The sequence below is a fragment of the Sus scrofa genome, chromosome 17 (genome assembly GCF_054392235.1).
Source record: "Sus scrofa isolate SSC_HxYL_T2T_F1_AM1 chromosome 17, Sscrofa_HxYL_maternal_Yorkshire_Landrace_v2.0, whole genome shotgun sequence".
Taxonomy (NCBI): Eukaryota; Metazoa; Chordata; class Mammalia; order Artiodactyla; family Suidae; genus Sus; species Sus scrofa.
The window spans coordinates 31,487,265-31,506,806 of record NC_139399.1 but is presented as its reverse complement, the minus strand read 5'-3'; the positions used below and the strand labels follow the sequence as shown (position 1 = coordinate 31,506,806).

The 19,542-nt window shown below is 39.7% G+C and overlaps 1 protein-coding gene and 1 pseudogene across 10 annotated transcripts in view; one reads left to right on the top strand and one right to left on the bottom strand.

Annotated features, from left to right (window-relative positions):
• Nucleotides 1–19,542, bottom strand: part of MACROD2 (mono-ADP ribosylhydrolase 2) — a 2,051,375-nt gene that overhangs the window by 494,228 nt on the left and 1,537,605 nt on the right. Inside the window, exon 9 of one of the 10 annotated variants that reach the window (XM_085004518.1) lies at nucleotides 18,239–18,456. The exons of the other annotated variants lie outside the window; for them this stretch is intronic. Coding sequence (XP_084860644.1) covers nucleotides 18,355–18,456 — 102 coding nt within the window. The 3' untranslated portion in view covers nucleotides 18,239–18,354. Of the gene's footprint in view, nucleotides 1–18,238; nucleotides 18,457–19,542 lie in introns of those variants that run through there. 10 annotated transcript variants of the gene reach the window in all.
• On the top strand, nucleotides 9,686–9,835 carry LOC146395205 (U2 spliceosomal RNA; annotated as a pseudogene).

The following is a 19,542-nucleotide window of genomic DNA, read 5'->3' as shown; positions in this document are numbered from 1 at the left end:
CAAGTGTAACCTGCACTGTGGTATGTTTTCTGTCACTGGCTCTCACCAAATCCATCCTAAGGCACCAGGCTTCTTTTCAAAGACCGTTTACCCAAATTTGGCTGACTCATTTTATTTAGCACAGTTCTGAAGTCTGTCTTTGATCTCTACCATGGAAGTAATTTCTATCTGAGAACCTATAGATAAAATGCCCATTGGATATCAGCCTTACTCTGGAGCTATTTTTCTAAGTGGTACTGCATTAAGGACTACTTTCAATAACATCTCAGTGATTAAAGATGTCAGAAAAGTTGCTATTGCTGAAAACACTAAGAAATAAATCACCTCTGTGTCCAGAAAGTATGGTAATGAACTCTAATAAGCTGACACACACACGTACACACACACAGTACCTTCCAATACTAATTCCCCTTTTGTCATGCATATATAATATCACATAAAGGAATGTTTTGGAATCTCTATGTTTGGATCTGGTTAAGAAAATATTAGGAGATCTGGAAAGTTTAAGTGCTCCTAATCATAGCTGCTGGCAAGAAATGTGGTGGAAAATGGGACTTTTCATACTAATTAGCTCTGTGTTCACACATGGGTTTCATTTTCCACATTGCATTCTTATATGAAGGCCCCTCATCACAAAGGGGTCTCCCATCAGAGACAAAAATAGCTGTCCAAGCCTTACGCAGTTGCTTCAATAGAGAGCCAGAAAGACACCAAAAATGGGGGACAGTGGAAGGTGGCTGTGGGGCACTGATATAGCAGACAGCAGCAGTGTAGAGCAGGTACTTGATATAGTACATAGTATATACAGTAGAAAGATATACAGTGGATAGTAACAATGGAACTACTTATGAAAATGTGAAGATTAAATTTTGAATTCTCTATAGAATAAGTTGTCTATCCATGCTCAAAAGAGAAGATGCTCAGCATCACTGATGATTAGAGGAATGCAAATCAAACTACAATGAGATTATCACCACACACTAGTCAGAATGGCCACCATCAAAAAGTCTACATACATGGAGTTCCTGTTATGCCTTAGCAGTAAGGAACCTGACTAGTATCCATGAGGATGGGGTTCAATCCCTGGCCCTTTTCAGTGGCTTAAGGATCTGGTGTTGCCATGAGCTGTAGTGTAGGCCGGCAGCTGATGCTCTGATTCAATCCCTACCCTAGGAACTTTCATATCCATGGGAGAAGCCCCCCCCCCAAATGTCTACATATGCCATGGGAGAAGCCCCCCCCAAATGTCTACAATAAATTCTAGACAGAGTATGGAAAAAAGGGACCTCCCCACACACACACTGTTGGTGGGAATGTAAATTGGTGCAACCACTGGATAACAGTATGGATGTTCCTTAGAAACAAATAAACAAAAAACAAAAAACAATAACAACAAAAAACTAAATATGGAACCAATATATGATCCAACAATCCCACTCCTGGGCATCTATTCAAAGTAAACCATAATTCAAAAAGATGCGTACACTCCAGTGTTCACTGCAGCACTATTTATAATAGCCAAGACATGGAAGCAACCTAAATATCTAATGAGAAGTTGATAAGGAAGATGTGATACATACATACAACAGAATATTACTCAGCCATAAAAAGAATGACAAGATGCCATTTACAGCAACATGGATGGACCTAGAGATTCTCATACTAAGTGAAGTAAGCTACAAAGAGGAAGTCAAGTATCATATGATACTGCTTATATGGGGAATCTAAAACAATTATAGAGATGAACTCATTTACAAAACAGAATTAGGCCCACAGATATAGAAAACAAACTTATGGTTTTCAAAAGGGCAAGGGAGAGAGGAATGAATTAGCAAGTTGGGATTAACATATACACACTATTATATACAGAATAGCTAAGTACCAAGGGCTACTGTATGGTATAGGGAAATCTACTCAATACTCTCTAATAATCTACACGGGAAAATCATCTGAAAAAGAATGGATATATCTTTATGTATAACTGACTCACTTGCCTGTACACCTGAAACTAACACCATTTTAAGTCATTCATGTTACCATAAAATTTGAAAAAAGAAAAAAAGAGAAATGTTCTATACTAAAAGCTTCATTCTTGTTTCCAATGAGAAGAAGAGGGATTGGTCCTACCAGAAATAAATCAGGACTGATTTTTATGCTAATTCAGCATAATTTTGACATACAAAGCAGCAAAGACTTTTCTGTCCAGAAAAGTACATGTGCTATTGTTGGAAGGTACTAAATCTATTGTTCAATGTGGGGTGTCAAGCATAGATGTTGCAGTAAATCAGATAACACAGCAAGGTGCTCTGTGCTTACTTTATTCCTGTAAGCATCCCCAGAGTTCATGTGGCCGATGAAGAAAAAGCAGCAGCTTTTCAACACAGCAGAGCTTTCTAATGATAATGATGGATAAATGACTTACAATAAAATAAAAGCCAAAGGGAGGGTATAAATTCTACCCCCACCTTTTTGCTCCTTCTCATTTCTTCCCTAATTCATTCATTCATTTAAAAACAGGTTTGATTTGGAGTTCCTGTTGTGGCACAATGGAAACGAACCTGATTAGGAACCATGAGGTTGTGGGTTTGATCCCTGGCCTCGCTCAGTGGGTTATGGATCTGCCCTTGCCATGAGCTGTGGTGTAGGTCACAGATGCAGCTGGGATCTAGCGTTGATGTTGCTCTGGCATGGGCGGGCAGCAACAGGTGCGATTAGACCCCTAGCCTGGCAACCTCCATATGCTGTGGGTGAGGCCCTAAAAGGACAAGAGACCAAAAAAAAAAAAAACAGAAAAACAGGTTTGATTTTCACAACAGCTAAGGGGTAATGAGGCCCCGGTAACAGGGACAGAATTAAATGAAAATCCAGCATTGGATTTAATCCAGTGTTGCTGAGCAACATGAAGAATTTCTCACAAAGTCCAAGAGGTAAGCACCCCACCTAGCCAGACACAGCCCACCATGGGAAACTTAACTATGAAATTGATGCAATGACCACCTCACTGCAACTTGGCCAAATTCTAAAAGCTGAACAATTCTACCAATCCCGGAGATAAGACTTTCTCTTATCTTTCTGGGTCACTTTTCACATGTTATTGGAAAGCAGCAAAGCAAATGGCTTACTCATACTTATTCCAATCAAATGCATGTGAGAATCAGCTAGATTTACCAACATTCTGAAGAATAAGGATACTGGGACAAAGGAGATGAAGGTGCTGGAAACTGGCTCTGGATGAAGTCATCTCCTTGGGGTTCCCTCAGAACCCCTCCTGCCTCAGGGTAGAAGTAGAAACCTCTAGTGTTCTCTGACTAAGCTGCAAAGAATGCAGCATTTACTACAATGGCATTTACTCTTAGGAACCTTCAATTTTCTTTTCTCTTTTTCTGGCAAACCATTTCAATAAGAGCTAATCTGTGGTCTTTTAGATCTAGCCATCTTGGAACATGTTGGCTTTCATTATCAAGTTAACTCTTTGCCCTCTGTCCAACCTAGATTCCTTCTGTTTGAAACATATACCAGATTCATTTGAAGCAAAATTACTTGTTCAAGAATGAACAAACAAAAAACATTACTGACATATCCAGAAAGCCCACAGATAGTCTTGACTGGGCATTTTTTATTGATAAGAACAGCATCAAGCATAAGCATTGCATTTTTTTCTTTATAACAATTCTCATCAGTATCATATAGTGATATTTGAAAATGAACTCATTTATCAATTTTAATTTTCTAAAATCTTATAATTCTTACTTTTCTTAAGTTATAGATGAAGGTCCCGAGGATCAGAGAGAGTAAAGAAATCATCCAAGTTTCTTCAAATAGTCCCTTGGGTAGAGTTGGAAGGCAAACTCCTAATTTTACTCTCACACACAACCTCCCTCCTTTCAGTTATCCAGCCAGCCACAAACTAGGGGAAAAGGCATAAATGGTAAGATAACCTGGTTGTCTTTTTAAACTGGAGCCGACGCCCATGGTCAATGATTTCCTCTGCAAAAAAAGTCTTGCAAAATGAGGCAGAAAGTGACTTGCATTATGCCTCTGGTATCTTTGATTTTGATAAAGGAAGCTCAAGCTATTGGAGTTTGAGGAGGATAAGCTATTATTGCATCCCTCCAACTTCCAAGTTGTGAAGCAATTGAAAAAAAGACAAGAGTCAAATGGGGATTAGAGCATTAGCTTTCTTCCTATTGGGAAGACTTGAAAGGGAAAAGACAGCTTAGACATAAAGTCAAAAGACTATCTACTCACTGACCCTGAGTTTATACACCTTGGGACCCACAGATGCTCAGAATTGGATTTTCAGGACAGACAATGAAGCAGATAATTTCATAGGAAATTTGATCTTCCTCGCCCCTTATCAAGGACCGTAAGCTCAAGAGCAGTGACCACAGATGAGCCACATGGCCTTATTACATTGATTTTACTCAACAGAGAAACATAGACTCATGGCTATCAGTGTCTTATCATTAAACCAATCATTTCTCCTCTGGGGAAAAGAAGCCAGAGAATGTTTAAGAAAATTCAGCTCTTGCCTTCTAACTCTGGGCCTGGAATTTTTTTCTACACTAATGTTACAACTTTATAGCATTATTTTTATTTGTTTTTCTTAGTCACTTGAACTAGCCTTTTCCTCCTATCAGGAATCAAGTTTTCATTGAATTTTTGCAAGTATTGCAATAATTTGATGATTTTCCTAAAGTGTTCAGTATTTTATGATGCTAGGGACACATTTTTATTCTGGCATGCACAAATATTCACAGACTGACTCTATCACATGTGGGAAGGGATAATAGCTTAGAACTATTTGGTGACAAATGTGAAAAAACTCTTAAATAGTAATAGTCCCAATTAAATCTATCTTTGGGTTAAGATTACTAAATGCATCAAACAAACAAATGTTAATGGAGTAAAATAGATGTGATGCTTTTTTAAGTTAAAATGTTGAAAACAGCTATCTCATTTTAAAAGTAGATTTTGGAGTTCCCATTGTGGCTCAGCAAGTTACCCAACTAGTATCCATGAGGATGTGGGTTCAGTCCTTGGCCTTGCTCAATGGGTCAAGGATCCAGCTTTGCTGCAAGCTGTGGCATAGGTTGCAACTGCAATTCTGATCCCACATTGCTGTGGCATAGGCCAGCAGCTGACACTCTGACTTGACCCCTAGTCCAGGAACTTTTTGATATGTCACAGGAATGGCCTTAAAAAAATCATAATAAAAGCTTTCTATTGGAAAGGAAACTGTCTGCTCCCTCCCTATTTCTCCCATTCTTAACTCCCCATGAAGTGAGAACTTCAACCAGTTCTTGCAAGAATAAAGGATACACTCAAGTGCCGAGTTTGCTTCTCTCACCAAAATTCCTTGAGCTTAGCCAATTGGAAAAAAAAAGAGCTATGTTGTCAGAAGCATCTATTTTTTATACTCTTTCCAGATTCTAGGGGGAGCCCCAAAGATGAGGGAAAAGAAAAATAATAGCACATTGGAGTAAAATCACCACGTTTCAACGGTGCCAAAAGAACTTCCTTCACCAAGATGTGGGTGAGAGGAACTATGACATCTTTGGAAGGTGTTTTAGTGACTGTTCTGTCAGCTTGGATAGAACACAGTAGAACTGTTTCATAATTTCAGTGAAGAAGGAAAGATGCTGGGGTAGCAGGGCCCACACAGTGCTAGTCATACAGCTAAGGCAGAGCAACGTGAAGAGCACAGGGGGGCAAAAGTTCAGCAGGTGATCAGAATGTGCTGACCCATTCACATCTTTGGCACTGGTGAACGGATCATAAAATCCAGAGGGACAAAAGGCACAGGCAACCTGTGGAAGTCTTGCCTGCTTTGTGTCAGGATCTAATGAATTCCAGCTGATACGAGTAGTAAGCTAACCCTGAATGTCTTACTGTGATTCTTCCCATCTTTTTAAACCTTAATTATGCTCAACACAGATTTGGGTAGAGATTGCATTGGATTTCTAAGTAGATCTCAATCTAGTGCCGCATGTAGTAGGCAGATACACATTCAAAGATGCCTCTATGAACCCATCTCACTGAAGGTGCCTTCTGAACAGTTACCTGTGTGTGTGTGTGTTGGGGGAGATGATGTCTTTGACATGACATGGCTGAGGATGGATAAAGAGCACAATGGACCGAGTTGTCCAACAGTGGTCATCTGCTTGAGCTCAGTGAGATAAACTCAAACAAATAGCTCAGAGACCAGGGGCTGCTCTACTACCAGCTGTTGCAAATTAAGCCCAGTCCCCACCCCCACCCCTTCCATGCTCTCTGCATTCCATCAAGAGATCAGGAAGATAAAATCTGAGACCACTTCAGAGCACTCTCTCTAGCAAACATGTTTGACCACAACGGGAGTGAAATTTCCTCATGGCCCTTTTACTTAGGTTGTCTGACTTGGCTGCGAGGATCTCAGCCAAGCACAGATTTTGAAAGCTCTAGCTGAACACGACCCAAGGGTCAAGGACAAGGTTCCTAAATTACGTGGCAGGGGGAAAAAAAAAAACAAAGATCAAGCTTAGATTGCATTGCACTTCCTTTGGTTTTTCTGTTTGTTGTTTCTTCTCTTTGTTTTTCAAACCAAATGGAATGCTCTTTTTACTTTGTCTCCCTCTCTCTCAATGGGAAGCATAGCTATTTTTCTCCATGCTCCAGCTCACTAATAGAATCAAATGCACATTTAACACTACCATCTAATCAAATTTTAAGAGAAAGGAGTAGGGGTCCTAGATGGGACCTTGTTGTTCTAAATTGCATTTTATAGCATCAGGCTGAATTTTATTAAGCAGAGTTGTACCTAAGGAAAACAGAACTAATTATTTTAAGGAGTTTCAAATTTTGCCTACTTCAACTGGAGTGTGCTGTTGAAGGTGATTTTTGAAAAAAAAAAATTCAGAGAAGTTATGTTGCATTTTTTTCTCTTGAAGTAAAATTACAATAAATTAATCAACACCTATTACATTGAATTTTGTTGCTGCCAGTTCATCTTTACTTATGATGGCCTAGCAACTTCATTCATGCCTGTGTGATTGATCAGAGCTTGCCTGACTTGGAACGGTCAAGCTTGAATGCCAAGCTGACAGGAGCCTTAGATAAGAGGACTTGAAATTCATCAAAAACCATCCCAAAAAATAAATAAAGTTGGAAACACTCAGACTTCTCTTGACAAGTATCAACCTCACAGCTTGGTCTGGATTCAAGTTCCTCAGCTGGAGCAAAGACACTACTCATCAAGAAAAACAAAGACAGGGTGTTCCCGTTGTGGCTAAGCTGGTTAAGAACCTGACTACTATCCATGAGGATGCAGGTTGGATCATTGGCCTCACTCAGTGAGTTAAGGATCTGGCATTGCTGCAAGCTGCAATGTAGGTCACAGATAAGGCTCAGATCCCTGGTGGCCGTGGTTGTGGTGTAGGCCTGCAGCTCTAGCTGTGATTCAACCCCTAGCCTGGGAACTTCCATATGCTGCAGGTGTGGCCCTAAAAAGAAAAAAAATGAGAAGCAAAGAGCACAATGAGAGTCCACTAATCAGAAATAAAAGAAAAAACTCCACAGTGTATTCAGTTTATGAAAATATTTGTTCTTAATAAGAAAACAGAAATCTCATGAAAAATAGAAAAAGGCACAGTGATTCTTTTTGGTAATATCTCTCCCATGTTTTTCTTATGTTCTAAAAGATGAGTGGTAAGTGCAGAGTTGGCCATGTAAACTACATTTTAATAGACAAGAACTATGGTTCAAAGAGATCTCTTCCAACATTTTTGGTATTGAAGAACACCCATGTCTATAAGTAATGCATGCCACCTAACCAAAAATGTTTTAAAAAATAACCGCTAGATCACTGGTTAAAAATAACTGGGCACTATGAATGCCCAGAGGTTATTTTATCTCTGAGTAAAGAGCTTCAGTTTAAGCAAAGGTTTCATGGGGAAAAAAAATAAGCCAGATGTCCTAGTATAAATCAAGAGATCTATGATTCTTTAAGTAAACACACTGTCCCAAATCCATCATTTATATTGGAGTAACCAGCATTCTGGAAATACGTATCACAAGTGAGAGCCTCAAGCTCAACCCCGTACACTGAGAAGCCAGAAGGTTTAATCCCCAAATAGATTAAACTAGACAGATGGGTAAAACTGTTTATGATGTTCCCAGAATGGCTGTTTTTGTGATATGCCTCAAAGAGGACACAGATGCATATGACCCATTTTAATTTTCCTTCTCTAAGCCTCTCTGCTTCACTGAGCCAGGCACAGTTCAGAAGCAGGTTTGAATAAGTCAGGAATGCATAAGTTCCAGAGAGCTCCATTTATGACCTGAGAGAGAGAAAGATCAGGGTAATGAATCCTGAGTAAACTACCATCAAACCAAATAAACATGTTCTTCATTTGAAGATTATGCCGAGCTATAAATGTCACACACTTTCAATCGCTGTTAATTTACAGTTATTTCTCATGTCAAATTCTCCTGATAAGTGGGATAGGCTCTGAGCATAAATTTGAAAATTCATTGTCCCCACTGCCAACCTCTTACCTGTTCCTTTAGACTTTCAGGGATCTGCTTGAGACCAGCAAAGGGCAAAACCCATCCATCATCCCCGGTATCAACAGCTACAGTATGTGTCTTTTTAAAAAAATTTTCCTGGAAAATACTAGATCATTCTTGAAGGATGGCTTTAAAAAGTGTATTAAACTGTATTGATAAAACCATAAACTAGGTACAAGAAAGGGAAACTCAAAGGAAAATGTCCATTCAAGTAGCAATCTCCAAGCAGGACAGTTTTCAAATCTCATTAACATCCTTCCATCTCCCTCTTCCAACAGAGGGCCGAGAGTGGATCGAATTAGTCAGGGCTCCGATTTGGGAATAGATATGAGAACAGGAGAGCTTCTCTACAACAGAGAGACAGCTGGTGTAGGGGGATTTGAAAGGCTCTTGGTTTGTCTGCTTCCACCCCTGGGCCAACGCTCACTTCCTCCTCACCCGTCCACCACTCCCCCCCGCCACGTTCCCTCCCTCCACTCTTTGACACACGCACACCATCCATGCTCCCTGTCTTTAGAGGTTGGCCATAGCCTAACCATATAAAATCAAGAATAATAATAATCCCACTGGCACAAACACAGCTCCTGCATTTTAGTGGCAGTGTTACCAAAGGCGAGGGTTTCTCTCCCTTGAAGATTTATAGAGTTAGCAATGAATAAAAGATAAGGAGACTGTGAGCATGGGCACGAGGTTCAGGAGATTAGTATTCATGTGGCTGTTTATTCCCTCCAAGGCTAAACAGCTCAAGTCATTTCCTTCCAAACAAAGGTCTTTCAGGACATTTTTATTCAGCATCCGGAATTTAAACTCATGCCTTCTTTAAATGGCCCCACTTGCTACTTCAGCTCCATTTAACCTTCTTACCCTCCCCTCACATTTCCAAAGGAAGCAGTTTCAAAATAATAAACTGCACCCAAAGGGCTATAATCAATTTCATTAAACCATCCCAACAAATAACTAGTCTAAGCATACAAGTTATATACAACCATGTTTTGTTTAAGAAAATGACTATATAGTTTTTTTTGTTTGTTTTGTTTTTGTTTTTTTTTGCCAGATGGGACAACCATGATTCACAGGTTCTAGCATTTAAAAATAAGATACTCATTTGATGGAAAAATTAACTTTATACTCAATTTTGATCGCTTCTCGGCCTTTTGGCTAAGATCAAGTGTATACTCAATTTTGATATTAGCTGAAATACATTGAGATTTACAAGGCTATAAATGATCTGGTTATATTTAAGTGACACATTTTGGATCTCTTATTTCCATAAATTGATCATCCTTTTAGGTCTATATGGGCAGAAGGAAGTTTAGTATACACAACAACCTTGGTGACAATTATTTTCTTTCTCCGGCCATCATCCAGGAGTGAATTCCTTTCTGTTCAGCTTCACCATTAAATTCACTGCTCTTCCTGTGGTCCCGGACTTGGAGGGCTGTGCTGGTCAGAACCCTGTGAGTCAAGAGCATTGCCTTCCCCTCCCCATGGCTCATAGCCAACAAGTGCCAAGATTATCCATTTTGTCTCCTCAATCTCTTTCCAGCCTGGCCATGTCTCCACCTCCCACAACTATTAGCAGATTTGGGTCTCCATCGTGTTGCATGTGGATTACAGCACAGCTCTAATTCATTTTTCTGATCCCTGCTCCACTGGCTCTGGCTCATTCTTCATAATGCCTACAGAGTAAGCCTGTGAAACTACTAAACTGCTTCTGTCCCTTCAGTGCCTAAAAGTTATTGTCTCTTCTTACTCTTAAGATAAACTCTCCACTCCTAAACACAGTGTTTAAAGTCATTATCCATCCATCTCTCTGTCCCTCTCTCCATCTGCTTTGTCACATTGATCATCTTTCCAGGTTCTTAAATATAGCCCATTCTTGAATATGCCATTTTTTTCTCTAAATAAATACTTCTGAAATACCCTTTTACTCCAAGTTTTATGCTAGAGGTTGAGAGATGGGTAAACAAAGAATCTTTCTGACCCCGCACATTCATATAGTAATGGGACTTCTCCTATGATAGATAGCATGCCCTGACCTGCATAATTGACTATTTGTTTATACACAACTAGTGTCTAAGCTCTAAAATGGAGAAGGGTAGGCCAGGCTTATTTTGTGTTCTCAGCCTCTAGCAGAAAGCCTGGCATATAGCAGACATACCAGAGTTGTGTTTTTTTTTTAAAAAGTTAATCCTTATTTATACTATCAATTCACCAGTTGTGCCTATTAGAAGGAGAGTGATATGGTTAGATCAAATCAGGGTAACTTCTTACACACCTTCCCAAAGCAAAGACAATTTCTAGCCCAATATACTAGTTCTCTAGAACTTTTTCAGTCTTTGATCCTTGCCCCCAAAGCAGACTTCGAGGCAGAGATGTGAGTGTAGTGAGTTTGAGAAGCAATCATTGAAAGTACGAGAAAGGAGGAAATGTATAGGGAAGGTAAAAAAATCAGTAAAGGACTATTAATGAGTCAGTTACCAGGGAGGGCAACTGGGGCTCAGGTTCCTTCTGAGGAAGTACATAGGACACTCCTAGAGCCATTCTGTCCCCATTAAGCAATGGGATGCCAGGATGTTTTTCACTGATTTCTATTAATTTTTGGTTAAGGAATGCCCTTGCAGGCATTAAATACTTGTCATGTCCAAATAACCCTTTCCTGGGACTGAGGAAAACTCCCAGGAATTAGGGAGGTAGAGGCACTGGAAGTAGGAAACTATGCATCTATGAGAGCTGTCCAGTGGGGCTGCAGGTAAATTCTTAGCTGGGCTAAGGACACTCAGAGCAGGCAACATCAGCATCTGCTAAGCACACTTAAACATAGTACATTTTTTTTAAAGCCCTAAAATCTAGAGTGCCTTCTATTTTTTACATCTAGTATTTACTTCCTAGCAGACTGGAGCATTGCTGAATAATGAGAGATTTCCAAAACACCAGCATTGCCTGGACACCAGATCCACAGTGAGGTGACCATTAAAGTGCCCTGGGTAGCAAAAGATGTGAACACTTCAGAGTGGTCCGGAAAGCCAAGGGAAAATTGTGAGCATCCACACAGGCTTACAAGCTGTCAACAAAACAACCTGAGGATTATGCCAAAGGCCCAGATGCTACTTCTGGCAAGGGGAGTGCTGATTTTTTTTAACTGTCTTCCAAGAAGAAGTTCTAGTAAACGACGGTGCTCCCCCCTCCACACACTTATCAAAACTTTTGTAGGTCTGATTCATGAATAAAACTTATCTTTAAAAAAAAATGAATTCTAGATTTCCTTGAAGACAAAAAATTATATATGCGTATCAACAAATGGAAAGCTTTCTCCTTAAATCAAAGTAATAAATGCTTATATAATCATACATACGAAGAAAGAGTAATGTGATCGCACAGGAAGGAAAGAGTCTTGTGCATGAAACAGTGCTGAAACAGTGCAAGGTCAATGGAAATTTAAGTCATTTGTGTGTAAAAATCAAAGCGAAAAACACCAAAATACACAGAACTTGAGATTTTAAGTATGTGTTTTCCTCCCCACTCCCTTCTCAAAGTTCACTGAAGTGGTGATGAAATAATGAGAATAAATAAAAGCCCAGAGGAACAGAGAATGGGAAATGAGGTAACAAAAGTCAAGAACAGTCAAGATATTAAAAAATATATATGATGAGAGGTACCTGAGTAAGGGAAAGAAAAAGAACTAAAACATGACAAAGGGTGAGAAGGAAGGGAGCGGTAGGGACTGGGAGTTTGGGATTAGTAGATGCAAACTTTTACACTTAGAGTGGATAAGCGATGAGGTCCTACTGTACAGCACAGGGAACTATAGCCACTATCTTGGGATAGAACACGACAGAAGATATGTAAGAAAAGAAATATGTATACACGTATGACTGGGTCACTCTCCTGCACAGCAGAAATTAGCACAACATTGTAAGTCAACTATACTCTATTAAAATTTTTTACAAATATAATTAAGCAAATTCTATGTACTTTTCAAGCAGTCAAGAAAAAAAAATGAAATATGAGAGCCTGCAGAGAAAATAATTAAGAAGCCAGAGACAGTTGCCTGAGAACTCTGGAGAAGATCCAGACATGGCAACATCTAGTACCCCTGAATTAAGGCACAAAGCTTAGGGCTAAAAACAGGAGGACTGGTTGAGTCTAAAAATGGAATATTTAAATATGACCTCTACCGCCCCATGTTGCCTGGCTCCTCCCCTGCCTTGCTACCCTAGCAGGAAACAGGAAATCTTTATCTCTGAGAGGATTTAAATCACCAGTTGCAATCACCAACACAATCACGGATTCAGGTGAGATTCATTAGCAAATGCTAAAACCATGGGATGACAATTTCATGGGATAAAAAAAAAAAAAAGGAATACTGACACAGTCTTAAAGTATCCTTTCTCAGATGACTTAGAATATTCAAAGAAAAATATACCTATACAAAAAGAAATGTGAAGGATGACACATCTACATGATAAATAATGAGACTAAGGGATTATCTCCTTATGGGATGTACAGGGGAAGAGAAAGCTGCCTATAAACATTCTCAACAAAAACTCATAACCTGAATTTAATCATGAAAAAATAAGATTAATTCAAATTACGGAACGTAATAAAAACAATGGTCTTGACTTTAAAAATGTCAGCCTCACCAAACATGCACACAAAAAATATCAGACATTTTTCTAGGTTATAGTAAGATAAAGGGGCTTGACAACTGAACAAAATGCACTGGATATCATATTAACAAAATCGAAGCAGAAAACATCATTGGAGCAACTAGAGAATATATTATTGTATCAGTGTCACGTTTCTTGAATGTGCTAATGCCCTGGTGATTATATTTTTAAAAAGTTATTTTCCTTAGAAGATAAATGTTGAAGTATTTGTGAATCAAGTATTAACATCAACAACTTAATGCTTAATACTCAAGACATGCTGCAAGAAAAAAAATTAATATGCACATACATGACAAGTGCACAGACAATACCCGATTTGAGTTAACACATTCCCTAACTGTGAAAAGACCAGCCACACATGCTAAGTGAACTGATTTAGCAAGAGTCACAGGGAAGATGCTTGGATTTTATGGCATAATGAGTAGGACTGTGGCAAGCATGAGAAAAGTGACTTCCTCCCTGTAGGAGGATGTAGAGAATTATGACAGTAATGCTAATATTCCCTATAACCCATTGGAGATGAGGGGGTCAAAGCAAAACTCTAGTCTATACTGAATCATGTTACCAAACACTTAGAGGATATTTATCAAGGTATCCAATCTTTAAGAGATGATATGCATGTGGTTCATAGCCCAGTATGTAAATGAGAACCTACCTAGGACTAAAGAGATTGCAATGGGATGACCTAAATTTTTTTTTTTTTTCTATTGGCTTCCAAGCTCATGCAAATAAGATCTCTCTATATTTGTTTTCACTTTTGTGTGTGTGTTTTTTATTTTTGGGAGACACCAGTGGCATATGGAAGTTGCGGGCTAGGGGTCCAATCAGAGCCATAGCCACTGACCTACACTACAGCCCAGCCATGCCAGATCCAAGCCACATCTGCTTACCTATGCTGCAATTTTTGGCAATGCCAGACACTTAACCCACTGAGCATTGCCAGGGATCAAACTCACATCCTCATGAATACTAGTCAAGTTTTTAACCCACTCAGCCACAATGGGAGCTCGTCTTCATATCTGTGTACATTATATGATCCTATGTGGAAATGATATTGACAGATAATCATTCTTTCTAGAGCGATTTCTATCTAGCAGCAAAGCTTATAAAACAGGGGTTAAAACACAAAGGTTAAAAACTGGAAAAATCATTAGTCATTTACTAAAAATTGAAATCATCAATTTTCCTCTGATAGCTTTTGGAATTTACTTGTCGAATATTGGTTTTATTTTAGTTCTTACTGAAGAAGGAATTTCTCCAAAACTCAGCAGTTAAAGTAGCCATTTTATTATGATGGCAGTTTTGTGGTTAATGGATCCAGGAAACTAGCTGGCTGGGCAGTTCTTGATGGGGATTACTCATGGGGATGACGTTAGATGGAGCAAGGGTTAAAAGCATCTTCAAACTTAGCCAGTCTGGATATCCAAGATGGCTCATTCCCACACCTGATTTTTTTGTTTGTTTGTTTTAGGGCCACACCTGTGTTCCCAGGCTAGGGGTCGAATCAGAGCTGAAGCTCTGCTGGCTTATGTCACAGCCACAGTAATGCCAGATTTGAGCCTTGTCTGTGACCTACACCACAGCTCACAACAATGTCAGATCCTTAACCCATTGAGCAAGGCCAGGGATTGAACCTGCATCCTCATGGATACTAGTCAGATTTGTTTCTGCTGAGCCATGATGGGAACTCCCTGTGACTGATATTTGATGCTGGTTGTTGGCTGGGAGCTCAGCTGGACTGTTGACCAGAATGTCTACATAGGTCCTCTTCTCACAGGGTAGTCCCAAGGTAGTACTACTTTATACAACCATCCATGAAAACCAAGTAGAAAAGACATGGCCTTTATTGACCTTGGCTTGGAAAGTTGACAACCCTGCTTCTGCTTAATTTTTTTTGTAAAAAGCCCATCGCTCAAGATGGTCCAGATTCAAGGGAAGGGAACACACACTCTTCCTCTCAAAGAAAGCAGTGTTTAAAAATTGGAAATATGTTTAAAACCCTCTATGCTTCAAATGTGAAGTTCTAATTTCAAATGTGAAGTTCTAAGTTCTTCTGAAAAAGAAGGCATTTACTGGACAAATTGGAACATGTAAAGGTTAGATTACCGTCACATGGTCAGATAACAAGGCAAAAATAAACCCTGAAACAATCTCCAAATATTAATTGTAAATGACCAGATAGATGAATGGATGAATGGTGGATGGATGTACTGATGGACAGATAAATAAATTGGTGGACATAGAAATAGATGGCAATGAGATAAGGACTATTTGGATGAATTCAAGCACAGTAAGGGCTACGTTCAACTCTAACCTTTATACTGGACTTGAAAACATCTTTTGGGGAGTAAAACCACAGGTCATTCAGAAACATTTATTACTTAGGGTGAAATCAGAGGAGGGGGTGGGTTCTGATGTGAAAAACACTCAATAAGCACAATAAGGAAATGAAAATTTACGCAGGAGAAACTTCACTGGATAACACAGAACTCCATCTGTCTTGGCCAGCTGCTCAATTCCACTTCAGAAAGTTGGTAGCACCATGTCAGCTCATGGCAGGAGACAGATCATCCTCTGAAAATGGGCATCAGAAACTTTGGCAGAGGAGAAACATTGAGATGATTTATTCTATCCTGAGAACCTGTCACATTGCATATGTTCTCTAGTTTTCTCACGGAAATCACCAGAATGCAGAACCAGGCTGAGCTAAGTACTAAGAAAATGTGAGCTCATCTGAGAGGGGCAGTTCCAGGTATTTCAAACTCTAAGGGCTAAAACTGGGCTAGTCCTCTGGCTATAGCATATGGCTTAGAGGCATGAGCCCTCATCAAGAAAATGGAATAGAACTTGTCATTGTGGACAGATTGTTAGGGGGAAAAACTGAAGGCGATGGGCATATTAGGAGATAAGAACAGCTAGTTCCATTACATTTGGAATGCTCTCAAAGCTGCAGAACCATTTGTTCCCCCTGCATTGGTCCCATCTGTCTGGTACTGCTGAGATGATTGTGACAGTGGAAATGTGTGAGTGAGGCAACCATGTTGTGACATTTATTAGTCAGAATATCCATGAAGGAAGGAAGAAGGATCTGAGACCTTGGTTCAAGGGAAGCAGACCTGAAATGTCTCAAGGGTCACACTAATGGGATTTAAGTAGACCTCTGGTAGTGGAGCCTTTGGTATCTATTGCTATGGTCTGAGATGGGGGAGGGGGAGAGGAACTCTTTGGTTTTGACTCAATGGCAAGCTGTCAAGACAGTTGACAGGTGAGCTAATCGTTAGCTCGCCGGCTCTCTAATTAAAGGAGATGGGGAGTAACAGGGACATTAATTCTGTTCCCTCATCTGAATCACCTTCAGAAAAGGGAATTCCTTCTGAATCCTCAAAGAGATCAATTCACTGCTTGACATGCACCCAGCTGAGTATGAAAAATATGCCTTAAGGCTGAGTGATATATGAATCAGATGTCAGGCTTCACTTGGTAAAATAGTGATATTACCTTTTAATTGCTCTGGGAGATAGAACAGTCATCTAAAGCTAAGGTGCAGCTGCCAATGAAGAAAGGGCATCAAAAGGCATATTTCAAAACATGAAGGAGCGAAAGGGAAGATCAAAACTTCCTTTAGCTTGCTCACCTTTGCCTTCATGTGCTTTGTGTGTCATTTTCATATTTCTAACACTTCCTTTTAAGTGGGTCTGGATTCTTTTCTTTACTCTTAGGAGGTTTCCCACAGGCATGCAGGATAAAACAATCTCATTGTTAATCCTTTCCCCATTTTAGCTTAAATGTGGTCATCCCTTGAAATCAAGTCGCCCCGTTTATCATCCAGACTCTGGTATTTAATAGCTATGGAACTCAGGGTGTTTGCTCATCTCTTCAATGCAAATATAAGCAGAAGCTTCCTTCAGTGGTTGAGAGAAACTTCAAGCATACTGATACTTCCACACAGAACCACTTATACAGTGACTGGTACATGGTTAAATTTCAAGATGTACTAGCTATTATTATATTTGTCCATGGTCACAAGGGGGCCTTTCTTTCCATTAAGAATTCTGTTCAAGGGATTTCCCATTGTGGTTCAGTGGGTTAAGAATCTAGTATCCATGAAGATGAGGGTTCGCTCCCTGGCCTCGCCCAGTGGGTTAAAGGATTCAGTGTTGCCGTGAGCTGCATTGTAGACAGCAGATGCAGCTCCAATCTGGCACTGCTGTGGCTGTTGCATAGTCCGGCAGCTGCAGCTCCGAATCGACCCTCTAGCCTGGGAACTTCTATAATGCCACAGGTGCAGCCGTAAAAAGACAAAAAAAAAAAAAAAAAAAAAAAAAAAGACTTCTGTTCAAATACAGAGAAGACAGATATGGTTGAAGACTGGGGACAGAGCAAGTTCGAATATGTCATATTCTGCTCACTCCCAGTGCAATGGTGCCCCCTTCTCCATACTCAGCCCATCCGCCTCATAGTCTTCAAGTAGAAGTTATTCTGCCCTGCCTCTATTTCCAGTGTGCAGTGCCAGTTAGATTTTCTCCTCGAAGCATGGTAAATCCAGGGATTTATTGAGAGTTTAAAAAAAAAAAAAAAAGCAAAACACATCTCCAAACAGACCCTTAAACTCTATTCCTTGAGTGCAAAGCTTTGTCCTCTGGTCACAAATCTTTTAGAATATACAATGGAACAAGATTTACTTCTGATACTCTATATGGGCCAAGGAGGGGGGAAGAAAATTGGGGATTTTAAGGGTGACCCCAGGATTCCCCAAAAATTCATTTTTCATTCTCACAGTATAACAGCTTCACTCCAAGATGACTGAGTGTGCAGTATCTGTTTTCTGTGGGCTGCTGCCAACAGATGGCTTATTTTGAGTGGAGAGAAATATCATTAAGGAACAAAGAGAAATTAGGACTAAATAGGAAATTAAATATGTTCTTGGGATTGCCAACTGATGATCAAGGAGTTGCAAACCAGTGATTTGCAGCTTAATATTTTGCCTGAAGCAAATACCCACTGTTTTAAGGAAACCTTAATATTAAGAAGACTGTTCTCACACCATGCAATTTATGTGTCTTTCTGTCTTGCCAGCTCCTCTGCCAAACATCATCATTTGCCCAGAATCCTGAATTGTAAGATGAACAAATAATATTCATTTCCTCCACGGAGAAAACATCCTTTGATTGAATTGTCTCCTTCCATCCCACTCACTGCCGTGTGTGCTGCATGTCAGAGATGTGAAATGGAGTTGAGCCTATTTGAAAGCAGAGTATAAATTAGCTTCTAAATGAAAACAGTTAGAAGGAAAACATTTTCAACTGACAGCCAAACTCTATCAGCTCCTCGAGTGCTTGAGGTCTCTCTGAGGAATGCAGCATGAAACTGAGGGCACATTAGCCTAGAACGGGACCCTAGCACTATTCCCTGGGTTAAGGAATCTCCCTGAAGGACTGTGTAGGGGGGTGTCAAAGTCCAAGAAAAATCCCAAAGTTTTTCTAAAAACCTACCATCCTAATTGACTTGTTAAGCTACATAAATTTTATCCCAAAATAATTAAATATAGTAACAAAGAAAAAAAACAATCAAGAGCAACCAAAGGCAATAGAGCTCCATCCTTGTTACATAAAGAAGTTGGCATATGCACACTAAGGTATATGGAATGATTGGCCATCAGGGACCTGCTATATAGCACAGAGAACTCTGCTCAGTGTTCTGTGATCATCTATGTGGGAAAATAATCTGCAGAGAATGGACGGGTGGACACATGTGGCTGAACCACTTTGTTGTGCAGTGAAAATGACCACACCATTGTAGATCAACTGTACTTCAATAAAACTTCAGAAAATTGAAATAAAGAAGTGTTCAAAAGCACACTGGAGCCAGAGAAATGAAAGTGGATGTTTGGGTACCCAGAGAGTAGCAACACCTCCAGCACCAAGCTTATGTATTCATGACCAATTCACACTCAAGTCCTTAGACACAGGTCTGACTCTATTCCCAGATGAGGGCAGTGCCAAGAACTCTAATGACTTTGCTTAAAATGAGTTAGTCTTGCCCCATCTCTGTGTCATAATTCAGAGAATATATTGCAGATTGTAATCAACCTTCCCTATCTTAGCTGTTAAATCAGTGGGAACCTATTCAAAATAATTGGGAATAATTCTTCCTACTGGCTCAATGTCTATACTCTTGAGACAAGAGTTTGGGTTATTCCGTTTAGTTCAGTCAGTAGCTATAAGTGAATCATTGAGCCTTTCTGCTGTGGTGATGTTATTGATGGCACAGTCAGGTATACAGCAAAGTCTGTGACCTCAGGCAAAGAATCAGTATTAGGGCAAAA